This window comes from Mastigoproctus giganteus, chromosome 11 (genome assembly GCF_048544385.1).
Source record: "Mastigoproctus giganteus isolate SK-2022 chromosome 11, ASM4854438v1, whole genome shotgun sequence".
NCBI lineage: Eukaryota > Metazoa > Arthropoda > Arachnida > Uropygi > Thelyphonidae > Mastigoproctus > Mastigoproctus giganteus.
In genome coordinates, this window is record NC_143585.1 from 52773927 (window position 1) to 52798236 (window position 24310).

The window sequence follows — 24310 nt, forward strand, 5'->3', positions numbered from 1 at the left end:
GGAGTATATGATGAGAGCCTTGTCGATCAAGGCTCTCATCATATATTCTGATGCTATCGAGGCAGTGTTAGGTGGGTCGGAAAACTGCTAGCTTGGGGGGGATACAAGAACTAGTAGATTAACAGTAGCCACTGGCAGAGGTGAAAGTGATTCTTGCACTGTTTCTATTGGAATAAGCAGCAGCCTGGAAAACAGAATGCAGGATATTTCAGAGACTGCTGGGAGTCATTGGGGATTACATTGTACATTAGGGATGATGTACAAGTAAACACATGGGTTGTGTTAGGGTAGCTAAGAATAGGAACAGGTGCATGTATACTTGCGTGAACACCAATGCTAGGAGTTTGGTAAATAAATTTGATGAATTTGAGGTACTGCTCAAAACATCAAAGCCAGATATTGTTGGGATATCAGAGACATGGTGTCATACAGATATAAGGAATGCCAAACTGGAATTTGGGGAGTACAATGTGTACAGAAAGGATAGACAAGATAGGAAGGGAGGAGGGGTTAAGCTATTAGTTAAGAAACATATAAAATCCAAGGAAGTGAAGCCAGTCGACATCGCTGGAGAGTGCAGTCGAGTCAGTTTGGTGTGACATAAGCATTTGGAGATCAAATTTGAGAGTAGGAGTGTACTGTAGGCCTAATGACTCTGATGAGTATTATAAAAAAAAACTGTACAGGGAAATAGATTGGGCCAGTAAAATTAGAGAGTCTTATAATGGGCAATTTTAATTTCCCAGATATTGACTGGAATTTGTGGGTTGGTCACTCACACACTAGCAAGGCTTTTGTGGATTTATTGGATGATTGTTTTCTACATCAGCATGTTTGGGAGGCAACTAGAGGGAGTAATACTCTTGATCTGATTATTAGTAGTAATTCTTCATGCATTAAGAATCTGCAAATAAAGGAACCACTAGGTGGCAGTGATCACAGTGTGCTGAAGTGGGATTTACTCAAAGAGGTAACTACCATCAGGGGTAAAGGGAAGGGTTTTTGCTTTTATAAAGGTGACTACGATGGTCTGAGACAGTATTTAAATTCTATACAGTGGGACCCAACTGATGATGTTACCAACAGCAAATTCAAAATGGGAAGCATTCAAAGAACTTATCTTGGAAGCTACTAGCTTTACATACCAACTAAGAAATATTGTTCAAGGTTTAGGCCTAAATGGATGTCAGATGAACTAATGAGACATATGGCAGAGAAGAAAAATGCATGAGATACATATAAATTAACATGTGACACAGAAGCCTATGATAGATATAAGCTGATCTGTAACCAAGTTACAAAGGAGGTTAGGCAGGCGAAGGCAGATTATGTGAAATCTTTGGCAAAGGATGCAAAGAAAAACAGCAAAGAGTTCTTTGCTGGAGACTTCTAGAGTTTACTTATGTAAACTCTAGAAGGAAAGGGATGAATCAGATTGGTCCACTTGATATCGATGGTTCAACTGTTGATGATCCTGCTCAAGAAGCTAACAAACTAAATGAATATTTTGCATCGACATTCACACATGAGGAATTATTCAGCAAGTGGAATGCCAGAGGTGTATTGAACTCTGACAGTAAGCTGATAATCTTGTAATAACTGAGAGTAAAGTGGAGGAGAAATTGTTGAAGATAAACACAAGAAAGGCACATGGGGTGGATGGGATCTATCCAGTTATATTAAAGGAGGCAGCAAAGGAAGTAAGCAAACCCTTAGCCATAATTATGAGAGCTTCCTTGGACTCAGGGGAGGTACCCATGGACTGGAGATGTGCAAATGTGACCCCAATTCACAAAGGAGGATCAAAGGGCGACACAAGTAATTATAGACCTGTTAGGTTAACTTCTGTTCCTGGAAAATTAATGGAGGCCCTGGTTAAAGAAGCACTGCAGGATCATCAAGACAAGACTTCAGTTATAGCTCAGACACAGCATGGTTTTGTTAAGGAAAAGTCTTGCCTGACCAATTTGATTGGATACTATGATGCAGGGAATAACTTTGATATTATATACTTGATCTTAGAAAGGCTTTTGATACTGTTGCACATGGAAGACTGCTGCACAAATTGGAGCAGTGTGGCATTGGAGGCAAATTGCTGCTATGGATAAAGGGGTGGCTAAGGGGGAGAAGACAGAGAGTAGTAATCAATGGACACTGCTCATCGTGGACTAATATTATTAGTGGAGTCCCACAGGGTTCCATGTTGGGTCCATTATTGTTTTCTGTATTTATAAATGATATTGATGATGGTATATCAAGCTTAATTTCCACGTTTGCAGACAATACAAAGGTTGGCAGGGTTGTTAAGGACACTACTGACACTATGCTGCTGCAAAAGGATCTGGAAAGGTTGAGCAGATGGGCTGAGAGGTGGCAAATTAAGTTTAACATTGACAAATGTAAAGTACTACATATGGGAAACAGCAACCCCAGAGCAACGTATTAACTCTGTGGTACTACACTGAAAGTGGTAGAGAATGAAATGGACCTGGAGGTTATTGTGCAGGAAGATATGAAGTTCTCTGAGCAGTGCAGATGGGCTGCAAGAGTAGCTCATGGGGTCTTGTCAATGATATACAGGAATTTTTCTAGCAGGGATAGGGAGGTGATTATTCCATTGTATAAGGCAATGGTCAGGCAATACCTTGAGTACTGTATACAGGTCTGGAGGCCTCATTTCAAGAAGGATGTAGAGCTGCTGGAACGAGTGCAGAGAAGGGCAACAAGATTAGTGAATGGAAGAAAGGGTTGCTCTTACGAAGAAAGGCTTAAGTTTTGCAAATTACAGTGTCTGGAGACTAGGCACCGGAGAGGTGATCTGATAGAGGTGTATAAAGCCTTGAATGGTTTGAGCATGCTCAATGCCAACAGGAAACTTCGACTTGCTCAGAACAATCACCTGAGTGAGTGGGCATAAACTCAAATTGAGGAAAGACAGGTGTAGGATAGATGTGCGGAAATTTGCCTTTAGCCAGCGGGTAGTTGGTTGGTGGAACAGACTTCCATCCCTTGTTGTGGAAGTTGATAGCCAAAATAAATTTAAGGCTCAGCTGGAGAGGTATTTCGAATGAACGTAGGTGTGAAATGGAAGTGTGTTGCTTTTTTTGTTTTTTTTTGGCTGATGCTGCATAAGCTTGCTTTCTTGCATCATATGCCTCTACTAACGCTAATGCTAACTTGTCACACAGTAAAGCTAACAAAAATAAGTATAACATTTATTAAAATTGTAATATAAAATGTTAAATTGAGACAATAAATGTTTAATTTAATGTTTTAATTAAAAACCAGCCACCAAATAATAAGAATAAAATAAATAAATAACAAAACAAAATAAAATAAAACAAAACCACCTATTTGGCTCCCTACTCCTTTCAGCCTCCACCACTCATGAAAGAGGCAACTTATTCGAGTAATCAACAATTCACTGGCTAAAAGAAAACATTCTGAAGTCCAGTGTAAACCTCTTCTCCCATAATTTGAATTTATGTCTCCTAGTTCTGGATCCCATTTATAACAATGAAAATTTCACCATCATTCTTTTTTTTTTTCTCTCCTCAAGGCCTCACACACCTCAATCAGGTCTCCTCTAAGGTACCTGGTTATCAAATTCTGCAGCGCACATCCAGTCTTTCTTTATATGGTCATTCCTTTACCATTCTCACCAGGTGTATTGACCATCTTTGGGCCCTTTAAAGAAACTTGATATCTTTCTTTAGGTGCAGTCTCCATAGTTGAACACAGTATTCCAAGTGGTCTTACAATACAGTGCTTTATACAATGGGAGAAGCCTCTACATGCAAATGGAATGGGCAAGTAAACATCAATGCCTTATTATGGGTGATTTCAATTTGCCTCTAATTGATTGGAGTAAATGGGAAGGAAACTCGACATGGGGAACAAAATTTTTAAATCAACTAGATGACTGTTATTTGTATCAACATGTCAGGGAAAGTACTAGAGAAAAGAATATCCTAGACCTCATCATCACACATGAATCAGATGACATAACAGGGTTGACAGTAGAGGAACCAGTAGCAGGAAGTGATCACGGAGTTCTACGGTGGATGATGACGAGAGAGGTAGCAGAAGTAAAAGGCAAAGGAATGGGTTTTAATTTCAGAAAAGGAAATTACGATGCCTTAAAGTACTCCATGGCCTCTATTAACTGGGTAGATATCGTGCAGAGAATGAATACAATTGAACTGTGGTACACTTTTAAAACATTAATCACAGATGCCTTGAATGCGTATATACCATTAAAAAAATACTCCACGAGAAGGGTTCCAAGTTGGATGAATAGTGAAGTTGCCGCATTACTTGAGCAGAAAAAGGTGGCATGGAAAGGTTACAGAGCAATAAAAAGTACTGAAGCCTATAACAGCTACAAGGTGATGTGTAATAGAGCCACAGAAAAGGTTCGACAGGCAAAGGCAGTTTATGAGAAATCACTAGCAAACAGAGCAAAGAGGGGGGATAAAGAATTCTTCACATATATAAATGCCAAGAAGAGCAGGACAAACCAGATCGGACCTTTACGTAAGGGAAAGTGGACAGTATTAAATACACCAGCTGCCGTTGCAGATGAACTCAAAAGTTATTTTGCATCGATATTTACAAATGAAAAACCTTTTGTGGCAATGGGAAATTGTGGGAGCGAAGTTAAAAAATATGTAATTAATGATATTGAAATTTCGCAAGATTATTTAATGAAAAAACTTTCGAGCCTACTGACCAGTAAGCCTCCTGGAGTTGATGGAATATACCCTATAATCTTAAGGGAGGCGGCAAGCGAGTACATTTAACCATTGGGTCTAATTTTGCGAGCATCACTAGACTCTGGGGAGATTCCCTTGGATTGGAAAAGTGCAAATATATCTCCCATACATAAGGGTGGCTCTAAAAGTGAAGTTGGAAATTATCGACCTGTCAGTCTGACTTCAGTAGTAGGGAAAATCATGGAGGCAATGATCAAGGGTGGAATTCAGGTTCATTTGGATCGAATTGAAATTCTCAAGGATACTCAGCATGGTTTTGTAAAGGGAAAATCATGTTTAACAAATCTGGTTCGCTATTTCGAAAGGGTCACTCATGAACTGGATTTAGGGAATAATTTCGACATTGTTTATTTAGATTTCAGCAAAGCTTTTGACTCAGTCCCACATGAACGGTTGCTTTATAAGCTGGAACAGGTTGGAATCACTGGGAAAATCCTCAGATGGATAGAAGGATGGCTTCAGGGCAGGAGGCAGAGGGTTGTGATAAGTGGCTATTCCTCAGATTGGGTTGATGTAAGAAGTGGGGTTCCCCAAGGATCAGTATTAGGACCACTGTTGTTTTTAATTTTCATAAACGACATTGATGAAGGGATAGAGGGCGTGATGTCTAAATTTTCAGATGATATGAAAATTGGTAGAGTATTTAATGATCACCCTCAAGCTGAGCTTCTTCAGAGAGACCTAGATAGATTTCAGGAATGGTCAGAAAAATGGCAGCTATGCTTTAATCCAACAAAGTGTAAGGTATTACACCTGGGAAACAGTAATCCCAAAATAACTTATTCACTTGGTGGAGTTCAGCTAAACCCAGTACTGGAGGAAAGGGACTTGGGTGTTACGATATGGTCAGACATGAAATTCTCTGAGCATTGTAAACAGGTTGCAAGGAAGGACCATGGTGTCCTATCGATGATCTATCGAACTTTTGCAAGTAGAGATAGGGACGTGATAATCCCATTATATAAGGCTTATGTTAGACTACACTTGGAATACTGTGTTCAAGTATGAAGACCGCACCTAAAGAAAGACATCGAGCTTGAAAGGGTGCAAAGGCGGGTAACTCGCCTGGTGAGATCGGCAAAAGGGCGTCCTTATGAAGAAAGACTTCGAATATGTGGGTTGCAGAGTTTGGAAACTAGACACCTTAGAGGAGATTTGATTGAGGTGTTTAAGGCTCTGAGAGGCATCAGTAAAATGAATGAGGATGAAATTTTCAAGATTATAAATGATGCTAGAACTAGGGGACATAAATTCAAGTTACGGGGGGGGGGGATGTTTAGATTGGACTGCAGGAAGTTTTATTTTATCCAGAAAGTTATAAATTACTGGAATAAGTTGCCTTCATGGGTGGTAGAGGCCGACAGTTTGGGGAAATTCAAAGGTCATCTGGATAGTACTTTCGGGTAAGGGAAGCGAATAGGATGATAGGTTTAATTTCCTTTTTTTTTTTTTTATTAATTATTATTATTTATTTTTTTTGTTGTTGTTTTTATCATTGTTTTGTTTGGATTTTTTTTTTTTTTGGCTGGTGCAGCATAAGCCATAGGCTTTCTTGCACCATGCGGCCATTACTAATACTAATTATGACATCCCTATTTCTACAAGAAAATGTACAATAAATAATCGATTAGACACCATGGGGACCTTCCCTGCCACCTGTCTACACTGCTTGGAGACCATGTCCAACTGCACCGTAACTCCCAAATCTCTTTCTTTCTCTAGTGTTTTTAATCAACTCCAAGTGCATAAGTTATTTTGGGATTGCTATTCCCCAAATGTAAGACCTTGTATTTTTCTGCATTAAAACTTAACTGCCACTTTTCTGACCATCCTTAAAATCAAAGTCATCTGAAAAGCCCTGCCTGGGTATTGATCATTAGCTACTCTACTGATCTTGACATCATGCTCAATGACATCAATAGCATAATTTAAGAAAATTAAAAAAAAAAATAAAATAAATAAATAATGGTCGTATTACTGACCCTACTCTACTTCTTATGCTGGCCCAATCTGAAGTGTAACCATTAGTCATAACTCTCTCCCTCCTACAATCCATTTAAAGATTTTTTTCTCTGATTGCAATACATTCCAGCTCTCATGTGGGATTGAGTCAAATCCTTTGCTTAAAGTAAATAATATTAAAATTATTTCCTACAACCAACTCAGGACTGACTCAATCAAAAGTGGCTTATCATGTTGATTAAATACGATTTTCCCTTTTAAAAACCATACTGTCTCCTTCAAATTTCCTTTTCTCTCCAAATCCAGTAAGGATTTGGAGAGAAAAGGAAATGATTCCATGATTTTCCCCACACTGATACCAGACTGACTGTTTGTCTTAGAACCATCTTTGTGTATTGGTGACACTAGCACTCCTCTAATCCAAGGGAATTTCTTCTGAGTTAAATGATGTCCTCATAATTAACCTTAATGGTTCAATGCACTCTCTTACAGCCTCTCTCAATTACTGGGCATATGCCATCAACTCCAAGAGCCTTATTTGCCTTTAGGCTCGAAAGTTTTTTTAAATAATCTGAAATTTCAATATTGCTGATTTCATGCTTCTCAACATCACACGCAGTTCTCTCTTACTACAAAGGGGCTTTCTTCTGCAAATATCGAAACAAAGTACCTGCCCAATTTGTCCACAATATCAGCTGTGTTAGCTAAGCCTTTCCTGCACCCATTACAAATGGGTCCAATCTGATTTGTCCTTCTCTTCTTACATGAAAAATTCCTTTTCTCTCTTCTCTTAGTGATTTCTCATAATCTATGTTTGCCCATCTAACTGTTTCTGTGGTACTATTACAGATCAACTTGTAGCTGCCTATGCTTTTGTACTTTTCATCACTCTGTAACTATTCCATTTTATCTTTTTTGTTCTATTAAGACTAGCCAGCTCATTATTATACATGGATTTTGTTTAAAGACAGATGTGATGGTAAAAATGGTTTTTTTTTTTTGTAATATGTGCCATATTTCAAAGAATTCTAGATTGTAAAACTGTAAAGTGCCAGGTTTCACAATTTTCTATATTTAAATACATAATATATAAGCAGAAATATGTGCATGCATAATTCTAATATTCATAACATTTTTTATTTTGTATAGCAGAATTAAAGTTTTTTGTTTCATTTCAAATAAGTGTAAAAAAAAATTTTTTTTAATTTTTTCATTTTAAAAAAAATTACAAACTGCAATTAAGTATTGCAATCCACTAGCAAAAGGTTAAGACTGATATATTTCAAGCAGAATTAGAAAAACCCAAACACTTTTTCCATAAAGAAAATTTGTGATCTCTCAGATAGTGAACTACCATGTTTACTATTACTCTGCAGGCACCACCACCACTACTGAAAGGTTAAAATCCACTCTGACTTCGTAACCTCAAAGTGGATTTTGACATTACGTTACACTTTTTTACATTAGCTCAACTTTGTTCAACCTCAGTTGGTTTTTAAGTGGTACAGAAAGCAACAAACAGAGGCAGATTTATCTTTTGCAGTGGCCCTGTGCACTGGCCTTTTTCAGGGCCCTATCCATTTATCTAAATAAAGGTAATTATATGCAAAATGGAATAGAGTTAAAGCTGGATTAATTAAAAATGGGTTAACTAATAATGTGATATATATTTTTACTATATTATTAAACAGTACTTTTTTGTTTCTAATTAATAGTTTATGTATAAGGTAGTAGCATTTCTTGATTAGGCATTAATATTCAAAATAAAAGAAATTCAGAAGTCCAGCGGAAATGAGTTAGTAAAGTACTGTCCTCCTCACCCCCAAGGTTCAAATATGAAGGGCAAAACCAGTGCAATTAAAAGTGTATTACTATAACAGAGTTGTTTATTAAATATTTTATTCAATTTTAATTTTTTTGTCAAGTGTGTGTCGGACCTTTTAAAATATAGTTGTGCAATAAATGCAAAAAGCATGAACTTATTGTGCCTAATGGGGAAACCACCTCTGGCAATAAATATATTCCTACCTACCCCCATCAAGGAATGAGGAGGTAGAATATAATTCTTTGACTACTGAAATCAATAAAATTCATAACCTAAATTGCATTCTCTCCATTCTGAACACATTTGACCTGGAAAGTTTTAAAATGATAATTTTGACCTGTTCCAGATGGAGCTTTTGGGCATACACACATTCAAATCAAGCTTTTATTCACAGTAATAAAAAATAAACTACCTCTTTTAAAATCAAAACAGCTTCACTAAAGACGTTTAAAAATTTTTCAGTGACATAATCAAATTTTGTAATAAAAAATTAAAAATATAAATAAAAATATGGAAAGTATAACTTACAGATGAAACTGTGCTACTACTTTCTTCATTGTCAGTTAGCACATTACCTTCCAAGTAATTTTCTCTGCTACACTGGAACTTCCCTTGTAGGAGTTGCCCAGATTTAATTCCACTAAGTATTTGTGACAGTGGTAAATGTTCTGTATATAGTATTTTTTTCTTTTCCATTATGCCAGTCTAAAGCAAATGACAACATTTTTATTTTTTCTGCACAAAAAAAATAAATAAAATCAAAATTAATTTAATTTAGGATGCATATAATTATGAGTATGTAATCATAATTATATGCATTCTACACAATGTTAAATGTGTGGGGGAAAAAAAAAATAAAACTACCAGTTGCAGTGAATTTTTTTTGGGAGGAAAAAACGAAAACAAAAAGTTTACAGATGTACATTTTCATATGAAATATGGTACATATTTTCAATAATTTTTGTAAAAGTTGTACATTTTAAGTTTATTGGTTGATATTTACTTTATGATGTTTAAACATGGTTCTTTGCGACAAGGAGTGAAAAGAGAGAGCTGCCCACTGGTTTGCAGTGATTGGACGCCCTATTCCTGTGCGTAAATTCGTTTCCCGATTTTAAACCAGCGCAAAGGGGAGAGGGAACCCCGAAACTATTTAAATAAATAAATTCTATTCATACACACGGTCAGAAGAGTTCATAAGATAGAAAGAATCCAAGAAACAGCACGGTATTTAGCAGTCATGTGTTTGAACCCAGTTCACACATGTACTTATGCATCCTCTCGCTTGACAACTCGGCTACAGAAGCCATTTTTCCCCTCTCTGGTTTAAAATCATGAAAGATTTCACCCCTTTAGGCGCTGGTTTAAAATCGGGAATAAATCGTCCAATCACTGGGTAAGCATCATAAATTAAATTCCAACCAAAATTTTTTCGGTGAAAGTAACTGCTATTGAGTAAATCTATCAGCTACAAGACGAAAATAACGGGTACAGTAAAACCTCATTAATTCGAAGTTGAAGGGGCCAAAATACGTCCGTTTAAATTTAAATGAATTCGAAGTATACGTACAACTTCAGATCATATGGTGGTAATTAATCATGAAAAAATTGTTACTTCCTCTTATTAATACTGTGCAAATTTTCGCAATTCTTGTTTATAACAAACATTCGTGAATATACGGTTAAATGGACAATTTTCAAAAAAACTCCACTCGATTTACAATCCCCATAAAAACTCCAATAGGTCATCGTGTACCGGACAATAGCACTTAATAAGGTCAAATTAAAATTTGTGTAAACTCAAACAGTCAGTTTTACAAGTTTGGAGCATAAACATAATTTTCTGAATTTAAATTTTAGCTAAATATGTGATATCAAACCTGTTAAATATAAAATTTCATGCAAGAGAATATCGTAATGGTGAATGTTCACGCTTTCTATTTAATTTGTTCAATATAAGATAACAACTGTGCAGTGAAGAAATTCAGTGAGTGTATCACGTGTGAGAAATTCGGTAAATTTCTCGGTAAACAAGGTAGTTTCGTTTTTGCTGCCATTATTCAATTCGATTATTACAAGCTAGGCGCTGTTTTGTTTATTAAATTATACATACCTTCTAAAGAGAGAGGGGTTATCCATATTTTTGGAGATCTGTTGTTTAATACAAAAAAAAAAAAAAAAAAAAAAGCGACAACTCTTTTTACATTATCGCTTTCGTAAATTTCGTCAAGAGCAAATTGCTATGCGAGTCGGTGGATCAGTTAACGTCACTTTACAACAGCTGAAAACTGATTACAAATGCTAAATATTACCTTGATTGTGCAATTAAATGTTTATTTATTTATTTTTTTTCTTTCTTGTGAGTGCAAATAAGTCGCTATTTACCAAAAAGATTAACTATGGAAGCTGCGTGAAAAGAAAATATTACCGGTAACTATAAGCAAAACTAAAACATATAATGCATAACAAAAAAAAAGGGATTTTCAGGACGTTAGAACGGTTTAATTCAAACGTTGAGGTTTTATATCTTTCAAACTTCGCTCGGAAAAGTAGCAAAGAATGAGGGGAACTCTTATAGCAGTTTTATGTTATTTCTTCCGTAAATAGCGTCTTACTTTAATTCCACACAACCAAGATAAAATTTACAACCGTAATTAAACGTATACTTTAAGTAGGACATTGGACTGCTGCTCTGAAGTAACATCAAACTGGCCAACGGTTCGCGCAGGCGCGTAATGGCTGGCACACGTGGTTGTAATTAGCAAGAGCAGTTTAGGGAATGAGCAGCTATTAGACGACAAGTGTCCCCACCCCCTTTGCACGGATTACAAGTGACATCCAAAAGAACAATTATCCAAAAATATGGATAATCTCTCTTTAGAAGATATGCGCAATTATAAATAATATACAACACAGTGCTTGTTTAATATAGTTACAAAAAACAAAACTCGGCGATCTTTGTTATTACGTGCGAGAAATTTAAAAAGATTTCACATGCTTCATTGTGAATTCCTTAATTAAAAACAATTTTTACCTTTTTTAATCCTTAAAAGGGTAAAAATGTTATCTTACCCTCTGAAGTACGTTTATTACCATTTTCAAATTGTGCGTGTTCATTCGGACACGCACAATTTGAAAATGTGTAATAAACGATGCAAAGTATCTGTGCTGAGAAATCGCGCAAATATGCCCGGCTTACGGAAATTTTGCCGCCCAGTGCAAACTTAAAAAACATGTGGACGCGTATTTTGCATCCTGTAGGAATAAATGAAGGTATCGTGTAAATATCGTAATGTGACCCCAATTAACACACTGCTATTTTTTTTTTTTTTCGGTAAATCGTTCCAAGACCTCGGAATTTGAATTTTTCGCTATACAGTGAAACTTCCCTTTAACGGACAGCCATGGGGAACGAAAATGCGTCCGTTACAGAGAGGTGTCCGCTAACAAGAAGTCTGAGGGAGAAAAAAAAAAAAAAAGAAAGAAAGAAAAATCGTTAAACGTTTAATGTAAAATTAAATTATATACAGATTTTGCATAATATTTTTGTAAATAATATACATACAATTGTGCTATGCATATTATTACTTTATCTTAAGCAAAATACATACAGTAATCACTTATTTTCTTCTGCACCTTCTTCCGGCTGATAATTTTGTTTTCAACATTTGTTTGGAGTGAAGAAACCATCGAAAGTCCTTCGGTATCTTCTTCAGCGGCGAAAAACATTTTTAAACGATTGATTTGTATGAGCGCTTCTTCTATTTTCATCGGTGGTTCGTCGTTAATATGTTCTTCGACAGAATGACCTCCTTCTCATGAGGAACTTCTTGAAAAATATTGATGATAATGTCGTTGATATCTAGAGCACCATCTTCTGTAGTGAGGTTCGAGTCTATATCTTTGTAGCCAGGGTCATTTGTAGCTGAAGTATCGTACATTATCAATAGATGTTGAAGTTCTTGTTATTCTTGGTGCTCCACATTGCTGTTCACAACTTCAATTTTTGCGTTTGAGAAGCCAGACTTTACAAAACAGTTCACGACAGTTTGTTTTCTAATTGCGTTTACTGAAGAGGAAATCCATTGAATCGCATCTAGGATGCTGATTTTCTTTGCAAGGTCACTCGCACATGTTACATCGTTCATGTTTGCAATGAGATGTCTTAAAACACGTTTTCTGTAGTGAAGTTAAAATTTTTTATTATCCCTTGATCCAAGAGCTGACACTCTGCAGATGTGTTTTGTGGCAGAAAAACTATTTGAATGTTGGCCAATTCAATGTGCAGGTGAGATGCAGCATTATCCATGAAAAGAATAATTTTTCTGTTTTGACGAATCATGTTTTGGTTAAAGTGACTTATCCATTCGCTCATGATATCTCGTGTCATCCACACTTTTTTATTAGACTTCCAATCAACATTCAAGATTCAACTTTAAACAACGAGGATTTTGTAGTTTTCCTATAACAAGAGGTTGTTCAAAGTCTCCCAGCATATTTGTACACAATAGTACAGTCAAGCGTTCCTTAGAAATTTTTCCGCCCTGGCACTTTTCGTTTTTTAGACTCATTGTTTTTTCAGGAAGAGCTTTACAAAACAACCCTGTTTCTTCACAGTTGTAAATATCCCTAGCTTCAAAATCACGACATAACTCTTCCAATTTGACGGTCCACTCTGTTACAACCCCAGTATCAACAGAAAACCACTTAAGGTTTTCCAAGAAATTTTATGACGAGTTTTGAACTTGTCTAACCATCTCGCAGAAGCTTTGAACTCATTTACTCCCATAGATTTCGCAACCTCCAAAGCCCTTTCCCTAATTAGCATTAGCATTAGTAGAGGCATTTGATGCAAGAAAGCAAGCTTATGCAGCATCAGCCAAAAAAAAAAAAAAAAAAAACCCACTTCCACTTCACCCCTCTGTTCGTTCAAAATACCTGTCCAGCTGAGCCTTAAACTTATTTAGGCTATCAACCTCCACCACAAGGGATGGCAGTCTGTTCCACCAACCAACCACCCGCTGGCTAAAGGCAAATTTCCGCACGTCTATCCTACATCTGTCTTTCCTCAATTTGAATTTATGCCCTCTCAGGTGATTTTTCTGAGCTAGAGGAAGAATCCCATCAGCATTGAGCATGCTTAAACCATTCAAGGCTTTATACACCTCTATCAGATCACCTCGCTGGTGCCCAGTCTCCAGACACTGTAATTTGCAAAACTTAAGCCTTTCTTCGTAAGAGCACCCCTTTGTTCCATTCACTAATCTTGTTGCCCTTCTCTGTACTCGTTCCAGCAGCTCTACATCCTTCTTGAAATGAGGCCTCCAGACCTGTATACAGTACTCTAGGTGTGGCCTGACCATTGCCTTATACAATGGAATAATCACCTCCTTATCCCTGCTGGAAAAATTCCTGTATATCATTGACAATACTCCATGAGCTACTCTTGCAGCCCGTCTGCACTGCTCAGAGAACTTCATATCTGCCTGCACAACCACCCCCAAGTCCCTTTCATTCTCTACCACTGTCAGTGTAGTACCACAGAGTTGATACGTTGCTCTGGGGTTGCTGTTTCCCATGTGTAGTACTTTACATTTGTCAATGTTAAACTTCATTTGCCACCTCTCAGCCCATCTGCTCAACCTTTCCAGATCCTGTTGCAGCAGCATAGTGTCAGTAGTGTCCTTGACAACCCTGCCAACCTTTGTATCATCTGCAAACTTGGACATTAAGCTTGATATACCATCATCAATATCATTTATAAATACAGAAAACAACAATGGACCCAACACTGAGCCCTGAGGGACTCCACTAATAACATCAGTCCACGATGAGCAGTGTCCATTGATTAATAATAATAGGCCCATTAATGGGAATTTTTTTAGCACGTTCGCGACAAAACCACTCATACGTAACATTGTCAATTTGAAGTCCAACAGTTTTCGGAAATGGTTTTTGAACCTGATCATTTCCGTGTTGTCAAAATTGTTTGAGCAGTTCATTTTTTTCCCTTTAGGATGTCGCTTACCTGCGTCTTCCCGATTTTGAATTTTGCAGCGAGATTGCGAACACTATTTTTTTGCCGTTCATACGCATTAATGAGTTCGACTTTATCTTTTAAAGTTAAATGGTTACGAGAAGACATTGTGCACTTCACACGACACTGAACAAAACCGAAAACTCAAACTCAAAAGGCCGACCAAATTCACCCCGCCCCCTGCACACACCGAATTCATCAGAAGTTTTACACGTGCCTTAAAAATTCTTCAAAAACGGTTTACAGCCGCGACGTAAACCTTGATAAACTTTAGAGAATCGGAAATAGAAAACAGATTGAGGCAATATGTGGAAGAAAAGTTCCTAGAAAAAGGGCCGTGAGCTCTCCCGCAGTCCGTTATGGGGAGATCAAATTAAGTGCTAATCTAAACGAAAGAGTGCAGATTGCCTGTCTGCGTCCGTTACAGAGAATGCCCGCTAGACAGAAGCTGCAAACACGATAAAACCAATGGAGGTGAGTTGGGGAATTTGAAAATGTCCGTTGTAGAGAGATGTCCGTTAATGAGAGGTGTCCGTTAGGAGAAGTTTCACTGTATAACTAAACTATTTATCTCTCTAAAAGGTCATTTTTATAATGGAAATTACAATACACTTTCATCGCTATCATATGTTCCATTATAAGAATCAATTTTGAACGCCTTTGTGATATTTTGCTAAAACACATTTCTGGGGATCACTACCATGAAACAATAAAAACAATTTGCACTTTCTGGTTTATTGGGCTTTTCTGTTAGCGCAATCTATTATAAACGGGTAGTAAACTCGATCTTACTGCATTTGCGATAATACCGATTACTTGAATTCTGTGGGTATTATGGCGAAATGAGTTACGTTACGGTATTATGGTGAAATGAGTTGCCCTTCACTGAAATCGGTAATACTCCAGATCTTGGGTACAAGCCCATATCATTTTGACTAACAGTCAGAAACAATGCAGTGATTGACAGCTGCCACTCACTGCTTTCCCCGCCCACATGTAAGCCTAATTTTTTTTTTTTATATGTAAATCCCAAACACGAGAGATATTAGAACCTATAGTACTTAGTACTGTGTGTGGGTTGGAGGTTGAGAAGACGAAAGAAGATATTTGTTGACATTGGACTTGAACTTCTGTAGACTGTAATTTTCAGGAAATACGTATGAAGGAAGGTTGTTCCAGAAAACGGCAGTTGAATGAATAAACGAGGAAGATGAAAAGTTGGTTCTGTGAATTTGAAGTTGGACAGTAAATGGATGTTGGCTGACGGCGGCACGTGTTCGGACTGCTTTGAAAGAGAGCGAGAGCGGGAATTATTGAAGCCAATTCAGAAGAACAGTGCCCATGGAAGTATCTGTAGAAGAGGCATGCAGCAGAAACAGCACGTCTATGAGAGAGCGAGTGGAGAGACTCTATTAGAGTGAATCATAAATTAACCTACCTGCCCTCTTCTGAATGGAATCAAGAAGCCTGAGAGAGAGATTTTGGGGGCACCACCCCAGATGTGGGAACAATATTCCATGGCAGGGCGGATTTGCGATTTATACAGAGTGAGCAGCTGTTTGGAATAAAAGTAACGCCGAGAGCGAAAGAGAAAACCAAGTTTTTTTAGATGCAGAGGAAGCAATATTTGTAATGTGCTTGTGCCAAGAGAGACTAGAAGTCAGGGTAATCCCCAAAAGAGATATATCATTTTGCCTAGAAATCGGAGTGTCACTAAAGATAAGCACAGGAGCAGAAGAATCCTTTTTGCGAGATATAAGACAAGACTGAGTTTTAGAAAGGTTGAAACCAAAGAAGTTGTCTTTGCCCCACTGGAGAATTACCTGAAGATCGGCATTTAAGGAATTGGTAGCAGATTTTCGAGAAATTGAAGCTGATTGAGCAGGACAAGGTTTCTCAAAATGGAAAGTGGAATGCAATGTGCTATCATCGGCAAAACTATGGATAGGATTTTCAGTCAATGGAAGAAGGTCATTAATATACAAGAGGAAAATAGTGGGAGAAAGAACTGAACCTTGGGGGACACCGGCATTAGTGGAGAAATTAGAAGACAGAGAGCCTTCTACTATCACCCTCAGTGAGCGATCAGAGAGAAAGCTGGATAACCAATTACTAAAAACAGTTGGCAAACCATGAGATGGAAGCTTGTTTAGAAGACCTTTATGCCAAACACGATCAAAAGCCTTTGAGATGTCAAGAGCAACTACTGGTGTTTAACCGAACCTTTCCATTGAATTAGTCCATAAATGGGTAACGTAAGCCAGAATATCACAAGTGGATCGACACTGACGGAATTCATACTGGCGGCCGTTGATCAGACGGAAGGTTTCTAGGTAGTTTAAGAGTTGGCGGTTAATTGATTTCTCCATTACTTTAGAAAGAGTAGAAGTAATTGCAATGGGATGATAATTGGATGGGAGGGATTTATCACCCTTTTTAGGAACTGGCTGGATATGAGCAAATTTCCAAGCAGAAGGAAAAACACCTTTGGAATAAGAAAGTGAAAAAAGGCGGCAAAGAATAGGAATAAGTTCAGGAGCACAAGTGGAGAAATACCATCGGGACCTGGAGCTTTCTTAGCATCAAGATTCATCAAAATCCTTCTGACGGAAGACCACAGGAGGCATTGAATGGAGCGTGTTGGGAATGGTGGGAGGTGTTTTTCCAAGATTATTAATCCATGAGTTGGAAGAAAAATGGGACGCTAGCAGGTCAGCTTTATCCTTGGCTGAAGTGACAACAGAACCATCTGGTTTGGACAGAGATGAGCAAAAGTTGCGGCCAATAGCTTTGGCAAGAGACCAGAATGCTCGGCTACCATTAGGGCAAAAAGCAAATTTTCTACTCTTAGCCTGTTCAAACTCTAGTTTGGACTGATTAATAACTGCTTTACAATTGTTGCGAGCTTTGGTGTAGGCAGAAAATGAAACTGGAGAATTAGAAACAAGCCAATTACGATATTTAACATTCTTCTCTTGAACAGCATTAGCACAATTATTGGAAAACCAAGGTTTAGATAAAGGACGGGATTTTAAAGTGGAGTGTGGAATAAAGGATTCCATTCCTGCAAGAATAATATCACTGACACAATCTGAGCAAACGTTGACATCAGAAGTTTTGAAAAAGTAATCCGACCAGGGAAAAGAAGTCTCGCAGGTCATCCCATTTTGCATTCTTGTAATGCCAAACAACACGAGGTTGGGAAATAGCCATGAAATAAATATAAATAAGCGAAAATAATTACAAATTTTTAAAATTAAGTCCGAGTTTTTTTTTCTTCATAAACCTCTTCCGAAGTTTCGTAAAAATCTAATCTTTGGTTAAAACATCTTTTACAGCTGTTTTTCAAATAGGGAACTGTGTTTTTTTTTTTTTTTTTTTTTTTTTTTTCGCTATAAAAACAGGAGTGAGAAGGGGAATAAAAACCTAAGATTCCAGCGGGTGGGCACTAGGCTGGACTTCGCTTGCCTGCAAAGCTGAAATGGGCATCCCTGCATTGCAAGGCAGGTGCCTCAAAACATACTAAACTTGACACTAACACTTCGAAATGGCACCCACCTTGTTGTGGCGCCCGCCTGCAATATAGGCCCGCTTCTGCCGGCCATGGATTCCAGATAGCTAGGGCTCGGCATAATCTTTGGTTAGAATACCCGTAAAGGCTGTTTTTAAATAGGGAACTCATTTTCCGCTATAAAACCAGCGGCAGGGCAGGGGATTAACACCCCAACTAAGACTGCAGATAGCGAGGTAAAATGATAACTTCGTACTTCCCTCTAAACCAAACTAAACTCGCATCCAATGAAACAATCAGAAACAAAAATACGCATTCACAGTAATCACAGAACTCGACTGTAATATCTCTGTTTAAGACCACGCCCACTGCACAGAAAAAACTTGTACCCAAATTCTGGAGTATAGCCCTGAAGGTAACAATCATATAAAACAAGTAATATAAAAAAAAAAAAATTTAAAGTCAATTCCTACTTAGGTCAACAAAGAAAAATTTTATTTTAGTTACTTTTTATTAAATAATTACAATTAATATAAATATGTACATATGACAGAATCACAATATTAAGTGGCAAAATAGAAAGCGAATTTCCTTGCAATTTTCCTTTCTATATATGGTGTTGGACTATTATTTTTATTCACATGTTTCATTTTCCATTTTGTTCCCTCCTTGACTCAGACTAGAACCCAGAATGAAAAAAGAATCTGAAAAAGAAATTTTTTTACAGCGATCTACATGCTTCGCCACTGACGGTATTCATTCCTAAATTTATATCCTGCTAAATATCTTATATAAGAGAAATTTTTTTCTCCCATATAAAACTAAAATTAATTAATTAAATTTAATTAATGAATTAATATTTGAAAAAACTGTATTAACATTAAGTGTCATCCACTAAAAGTTTAAAAAAATTTATTTGAACTTGAGTGGATGAATAAAAAGTATTTTATTAACGATTGAAAATTTGAACAAGATATATAAATATATATAGGGAGAGTGTGAACTAATAGTAGGAATTGAAAAACAAATAAATTTTCAGAATATTCTCTTCATTCCTATTTACTTATTACAATGGTGAAGGGAAAGGGTCCAACGGAAAGTGCAAAAGGGGCTCAACATCTGGTGAGTAGTAGTAGTGGCATGTGATGCAAGAAAGCAAGTGCAGCATCAACCAAAAAAAAAAAAAAAAAATCACACCATTCCCTCCAAATGCCTGTCCAGTTCCTCCTTAAATTTATTTAACCTATCAACTTCCACAATGACAGATGGAAGTTTGTTCCAGCAATTAACCATCAGCTGGCTAAAGGCAAATTTCCGCACATCTATTCTACATCTGTCTTTTCTTAATTTGAATTTATGCCCCCTTAGGTTCATAATCTGAACAAGTTGAAGGATCCCATCAGAATTCAGCGTGCTCAACCAATTCAAGGCCTTATACACCTCAATCAGATTACCGTGCGGGTGCCTACTCTCCAGCCACTGCAATTTGCAGAACTTAGTATGGGCTTGGCACACCCAGGGTCCTGAGCTGGTAGCATCTTTCTTGGTGATTCCCTTCTACTTCTCACTCTCTCTCTCTTGGGGTAATTTAGAAATTTTTTTTTGGCCAGTGCAACATAAGCCACAGGCTTCCTTGCACCATATGACTAATAATAATAAAAGTGCTGTCAGTGCTAGAAAAGGAAACAAAATTGATTTAGAAATGAAGATGATTAATTAAGAAGTATGAAGCAGCACAGAGTTTGTCATCTACTGCACGGAATTAGGCCTTGCTGCTTCAACAGTGAATACTATTGGGACAGTGCACATATAAAAGAACATGTTAAAGGATCAACGCATTTAAGATTAACAGTGATCACAAAACAGCATTCAGGTGCTATTTCGAAGATGGAAAAGCTATTAATAATATCGATGGGAAATCAGATTCAGAAGCGAGTGCCTGTGACTCCAATGGCCATTCAAGCAAAAGCAACAAATATCTATGAAGATATTAAGGATAAGTACAGCAAACCCCAAGTCAAGTTCGTTGCAAGCAACAGGTGGTTCCAAAACATTAAAGTACGCGGAGGAACTCGCCAGTGACGATTCTACAACGGCAGAGAAACTGTGATGTGTTGGAAAAAACCCCTTCTAAATCTTCACAGCCCTCAACTTCCGTGGTGTACTTATCAGCTGGAGAATTAATTCTGGCAACAATGTTCGAAAGGTAAAACCTGCTGGGTTATGCATATCTCCTCTCTCTTTTTGCTATTTTATAATTTTGAAATTTTTGTAATTTTCCCTGCGCGTTAGATAAAAAAAATTGAATGAATAATGCTATTTATGTGTTCATCGGACATTTCTTTTTTGCTTTGATGATATTCAGTGCGCATAGTTGCAAGTGCTGCATAAGCATTTAGGGAAATTCCGAATTACACAGTGTTCTGCGAAACGCAACACTTATGTAAGTCGTGGAGTGGTATTTGTTTTCTTGCAGCGTAAGCAAATTGGGTTACATGTGCACCCATTAACTAACAGTTGTGTGAATTTTCTGTAATTTTGCATGATTTTGTACAGAAGTGAATAGAAATATATATAAGATGCTGTAAACTGTATAGCGATCCTAAATTTTCGTTATAACGATATTTGAAAGTGGGGTTCGGTTGTCTTTTCAAATTATACATGGTATTCACAACCCAACTCAGATTTCGAATTTTACTGTAGACTATTTCGAATAATACGTACTAAATAAAATGCATACAAAATCTTATTTCATGGGATGGCGATATCTTTGAAACTGGTCCAGATTGGTCCACTTAACACAGGTGATTCAACTATTAACGATCCTGCTCAGGTGGCTGATTAACTGAATGAGTATTTTTCACCTACATTCACACATGAGCTGTTATTCAAGGAGAAGAATGCCAGAAGTTTATCAAACTCTAACAGAGAGCTAAGTGATTTCGTAACAACTGGGAGCAAAGTCAAGGAGAAATTGTTGAAGTTAAACATAAAAAAAGGCACCTGGGACAGATGGAATCTATCCAGTTATACTGAAGGAGACAGCAAAGGAAGCAAGCAAACCCTCAGTCATAATTATGAGAGCTTCCTTGGACTCAGAGGAAGGGCCCATGGGCTGGAGGTTTGCAAATGTATCCCCAGTTCACAAAGGGGTTCAAATGATGACACAAGTAACTATAGACTTATTAGTTTCACTTGTGTTGAGGCAAAATAATGGAGTCACTTGTTAAAGAAGCATTGAAAGATTATTTAGACAAGATTGCAGTAATAGTTAAGACAGCATGAGTTTGTTAAAGGGAGGTCTTGTTTGACCAATTTGACTATATAATATGGTGCAGTCCCAAAAGAACTGGATGCAAAAAATAATTTTGATATCATGTACTTGAATTTCAGGAAAGCTTTTGATACTGTTGCACATGGAAGACTGCTGTACAATTTGGACAGCAGTCTAATTTTTTAGACTTTGGACAGCAGTCTAATAATTTGTACAATTTGGACAATTTGGACAGCAGTCTAATAATTTGCCATTAATGCCACACAGCTTGAGCTGTGTGGCATTAATGGCAAGTTGCTACAATGGATAAAGGGATGGTTGAGTGGGAGACGACAGAGGGTGGTAATCAATGGACACTGCTCTTCGTGGACAAATGTTAATAGTGGAGTTCCCCATGGTTCGGTGTTCTGCCCATTGTTGTTTTCTATATTTATCAATGATATTGATGAAGGTATATTGGGTTTAATGTCCAAGTTTGCAGATGATACAAAGGTTGGCAGGGTTGTTAACAACAGTATGCTATTCAAACTGGATCTAGATAAGTTGAGAAATGGGCTGAGAAGTGGCGACCAAAGTTTAACATGACAAATGCAAAGTACTGCATATGGGAAGCAATAACCGAAGAGAAACATACCAACTGTGTGGTACTACTCCCAGGTAAGTGGAAAGTGAAAGAGATCTGGGGGTAATTGTGCAGTCAAATATGAAGTTTGCTGAGCAGTGCAGACAGGCTGCCAGAGCATGTCATGGAGTCTTGTCAATGATATATAGGAATTTTGCTAGCAGGGACAAGGAGGTGATCACCCATTGTACAAGACAATGGTCAGGAGGCTTCATTTTAAGAAGGATGTGGAGTTGCTTGAGCATGTACAGAGTAGGGCAATAAGATTGGTGCGGGGAACAAAGGGGGGTGTGCTCTTACCAAGAAAGGCTTAAGTTCTACAAATTGCAGCTTCTGGAGACTAGGCACCTGCAAGGTGATCTGATTGAGGTGTATGAGGCCTTGAACGGGTTGAGCAAGCTCAATGCTGATGGGATTCTTCCTCTTGCTCAGATTATGAGGGGGCATAGATTCAAATTGAGGTAAGACAGCTGTAGAATAGATGTGAGGAAATTTGCCTTTATCCAGCAGGTAGTTGATTGCTGGAACAGACTTCCATCTCTTGTTGTGGAAGTTGATAGCTGAAATAAATTTAAGGCTGAGCTAGACAGGTATTTGGAATGATGGATCAGTGAAATGGGAGGTTTTTTTTTTTTTTTTTTTTTGGCTGATACTGCATAAGCTTTCTTTCTTCCATTGTATGCTTCAACTAATGCTAATGCTAAATACATCGCATTTCGAATAATCCATTATCAAATTAATATGTTATAATTATAATAATGTCTATAACATACTATTAGTCGTACGACTATAAAATATTTAAGAGCAAAATCATTCTATCCCATGCATTAGGCCTTTGCCCTTAAATATTTTATAGTCTATATCACTGCACACCATCAGGCATTTCTCATATTGCAAAGTTATACTTCATAACTGGGTTGTCACTATTGCAACACCAGGATACCTGCCCACTGACCCACGCACTCACCCACCGAGAAGTCAACAAGCTTTGAAACGGTGCTGTCTGGGTGGTGGTATCTGCTAAGAATAAGCAACAGTAGTCTTCTCCACTGGTGAAGTGTTACTTATTCAAGGTAGTACAATACCATGGCAACTCGTTATGAAGGCATTCACAATATGAGATATAACCAAAACGATGCCAATTTAATTAATTAATTTAACTACTTTGGTAGATGGCTACGTTAAAATGATGCTTTTGCACTACCTATATTAGTAGTATGTTATGGGCAATGAGTTTGTTATAAACCAGGGGTTCATAAAGTGCAGTCCGTGGGCATTTTTATGATGTTAAGTATAAATGTGAAGAAAATCTTTTTTCAAATTTTACAGAATCACAAGACTCATGTACTAACTACAGTGAAAACCAGTTAATACGAAACACACAAACCTTTCACAAATATTTCCTTTTAAACAAATTTCATGGTAAAATTTTCAATGACCGATTCTTAAGTATGGAGAAAAACTGAGAGAACTGGGCATGCAGGTGGGTTTGGTGCACAGAAAATAGTTAGCTGACTGGTAGTTACTGTGAAAATCCCAATTCATAGTTGCGATAATAAGATATACCTGCAAACCTTTCTCTTTTCAACCATTCTTTCATGCAAGGATGGTAATGATATCACGGCATTAACCTATTATATGGCCCACCCACAATTTATATCGTAGTATTTTCATCAATGTTGGCCCAGCGATGAAAAAAATGTTTGACAACAGCTGTTATAAACAATCATATAAACTGTTGAATACAATATTCCAGTTGCAGTATCTGTGTCTTTTATAACCACTTGATTACTTTTCTTTAGCTGTAAACATGAGCATATATTGTAAATAAACTATTTCTTTCACCTAACCATTTACAGGTGTACTCAAACAGGTACCAGATAATGCCATCACTTTATGTTGCTATTACAGTACCAGGCAGATTTTAGCAATCATTCAATTTTTTGCAAAAGTTGTTCCAGTTTTGTGCAGGAGTATATAACAACCATTTAAATATGCATTCAATACCCTACAAATGATCTAAAACCTAGAGATTCATTATTATCAAAAGGCTTTTGATTTTATTTTGCTAAAAATGAAAAAGATTTTCTGACCAAAATCTTCAGAACACACGAGCGCATGCATATACAGTACACTCTTGATTTTCCAGGATAGATGGTAAAAAAATTTCCCAGATAATTGACTTCCCGGTTAATCCAAAAATATAGCAAGTCCCCGACATGCGTAAGAGATACGTTCCAGGACTTCTTACATAAGACGAGTTTTACATAACTCGGGAACAACTAATAAAATATTGCTACTATA

The 24310-nt window shown here is 37.3% G+C and overlaps 1 protein-coding gene across 1 annotated transcript in view; it reads right to left on the bottom strand.

Moving 5' to 3' along the window:
• Window positions 1-24310, bottom strand: part of Dis3 (exosome complex exonuclease RRP44-like protein Dis3) — a 219245-nt gene that overhangs the window by 136681 nt on the left and 58254 nt on the right. The window contains exon 5 of the mRNA XM_090385074.1: window positions 9091-9267. Within this exon, the coding sequence (XP_090241200.1) occupies window positions 9091-9267 (177 nt within the window). The remainder of the gene's footprint in view (window positions 1-9090; window positions 9268-24310) is intronic.